The sequence below is a fragment of the Microcaecilia unicolor genome, chromosome 14 (genome assembly GCF_901765095.1).
Source record: "Microcaecilia unicolor chromosome 14, aMicUni1.1, whole genome shotgun sequence".
In the NCBI taxonomy this organism is placed as follows: domain Eukaryota; kingdom Metazoa; phylum Chordata; class Amphibia; order Gymnophiona; family Siphonopidae; genus Microcaecilia; species Microcaecilia unicolor.
Genome location: NC_044044.1, coordinates 26053786 through 26055948, shown reverse-complemented (window position 1 = coordinate 26055948; position 2163 = coordinate 26053786). Strand labels below are relative to the sequence as shown.

General features: G+C 39.4%; 1 protein-coding gene across 1 annotated transcript; it reads right to left on the bottom strand.

Annotated features, from left to right (window-relative positions):
* Window positions 1-741: 741 nt before the first annotated feature.
* LOC115457853 (olfactory receptor 6P1-like) lies at window positions 742-1680 on the bottom strand. Its single transcript, XM_030187508.1, has one exon. The coding sequence runs from the start codon at window positions 1678-1680 to the stop codon at window positions 742-744; it is 939 nt and encodes a 312-aa protein (XP_030043368.1).
* Between the last annotated feature and the right edge of the window lie 483 nt (window positions 1681-2163).

Here is a 2163-nt window from a genome sequence, read left to right as displayed (position 1 = left end):
ATCAATGCATGTGTAAATCATCACATATGCGTGTTTGCAAGAGGGCACATTGTCTCTGAAAGACAACACACTCTTTGCAAATATTGTACCCTTTTTGGAAAGAGTGCACACTCTTAACATTGCTTCTGAAACTAAAATGAAATCTAACCAAAACAAAATGAAATGAACAATGCTGGACACATCATGAGAAATGAAACAAACATTTTTGGGCTGCCCATACCTACTACTCAATTCATTTTTGACCTATGCAGATTGTGAGCTAGATCCCTACGGATGTGTTTTATTACACAATACATGGAAATGATATCAAGTTGTTGCATAGTATTTTGGGGCAGTAGGAGATGTGTTGAAATTGCTGACCATTTTGTTGTGTTGAAATTGCTGACCATTCTGTTGTTGTTGCAGCAGCAGGGAAAATCTCTTTAAAGTATGTTGACGTGAAAGCAAGACAAAAATGTTCGGCTATTTCAGGGCTGCCTCTTGTCTCGGGACAATTCTAAGAGGGTGACCCATCCTGGTACTGCCTCTTTGTATCTATGAGCTTGTAATTCTAACCACACTAGGAAAGGCAGCACTTCAAGTTCATAGCAAAGCAAAACTAAAACTGAAGCCTGAGTTTGATGTGGACCAGGCAGGGACCTAGTCCTATCTAACACAGTACTTTCAAAAAGCAAATCAACACATTACTTTGAATTTCAAGCAAGGTACCATCAATCTAAATACACTTGCCCTCTTGATAGCTCATGATGTTTCCCTTTTACCACACATGGTTCTCCTCCAAGCTTCTTTCATTGCACTGCTTCTGAAGCAGTAAATAATAGGGTTCAGCAGGGGAGTGATGGTAGTATAGGACAGAGATACCAGCTTGTTGGAGTCAAACGAGTAGATGGCCTTTGGTCGAGCGTATATAAACAGCGTTGAACCATAAAATATAATGACCACAGTGAGGTGGGAGGCACAGGTGGAGAAGGCTTTTTTCTTTCCTGTAGTAGTAGGAATTCTTAGAACAGATTTTATGATACAAATATATGAAATCACAATAAAGCTAAGCGGTAAGACCGTCAGGATCATTGCAAAGATAAAGTCTACCAGTTCTGCCTTTCCTCTGTCTGTACAGGATAGGTTTAAGAGTGGAGAAACATCACAAAAATAATGGTTAATAACATTTGAACGACACACATCCACCCCAGATATGAAGTACACCTTAAACACAGCAATAGCGAAACCACTGATCCAAGACCCGACGGCTACTAGAAAACAAAGTCGGTTGGTCAGGATAACGGGATAATGCAAAGGGTTGCAAATGGCCACATAGCGGTCGAAAGCCATCACTGCCAGAAGGACACATTCAGTGCAAGCCAAGGCAAGAAAAAAGTATAACTGAGTCATGCAGGCCACAAAAGAAATGGTCTTATCCTGTGTCAGGAAGTTGGCCAACATCTTGGGCTCTATGACTGTGATATACCACATCTCCAAGAAGGAGAGGTTTCCAAGGAAGAAGTACATGGGCTTATGGAGTTGAGAATTTAACCAGATTAATAATATGATAATGATGTTTGAGGTTAGTGTCAACAAATAGCTGAACAAAAAGAGGACAAAGAGAAGAATTTGAAACTCTGGAGAGCCGGGAAATCCTGTGAGGATGAATTCTTGGAAAGTGGAGGTGTTTCTTTGCTCCATCGTACTTCTTTATCCCATTTCTAAGCAAAACAAAAAGTCATCACCGAATTAGCACACTAATTTTAGGTTTTTTTGGGAAATCCATTTAAATACATGCAGCGAATGTACTCATCTGACTCCTTATTTTATTCATGCTTGACTGAATCTTTGAAAATCTATCCTGTGAAATATGAAAATGATGAAATATGATACTGTTTTATTTTTTTAAAGGGATAGTACTTTTCTTCTGAGACAGACCAGTGATTTCAAACTTAATGGATCCAAGTTTATTCTAATCAAAGGCTATTTTCTAATATCTAGCTTGTGCTTCACTCAAGTTTTCACACATGGAGGGCTAAATTATTTCACCAAAGTTGCTATGCCCACATCAGCCCTCTTCTGAAGTCACTTCACTGGCTCCCTATCCGTTTCCGTATACAGTTCAAGCTCCTCTTATTAACCTATAAGTGCATTCACTCTGCTGCCCCTCATTACTCTATGGTA

Bases quoted from the DNA above. Each gene is read 5' to 3' on its own strand.
- LOC115457853 (XM_030187508.1), bottom strand. From the start codon at position 1,680: ATGGAGCAAAGAAACACCTCCACTTTCCAAGAATTCATCCTCACAGGA.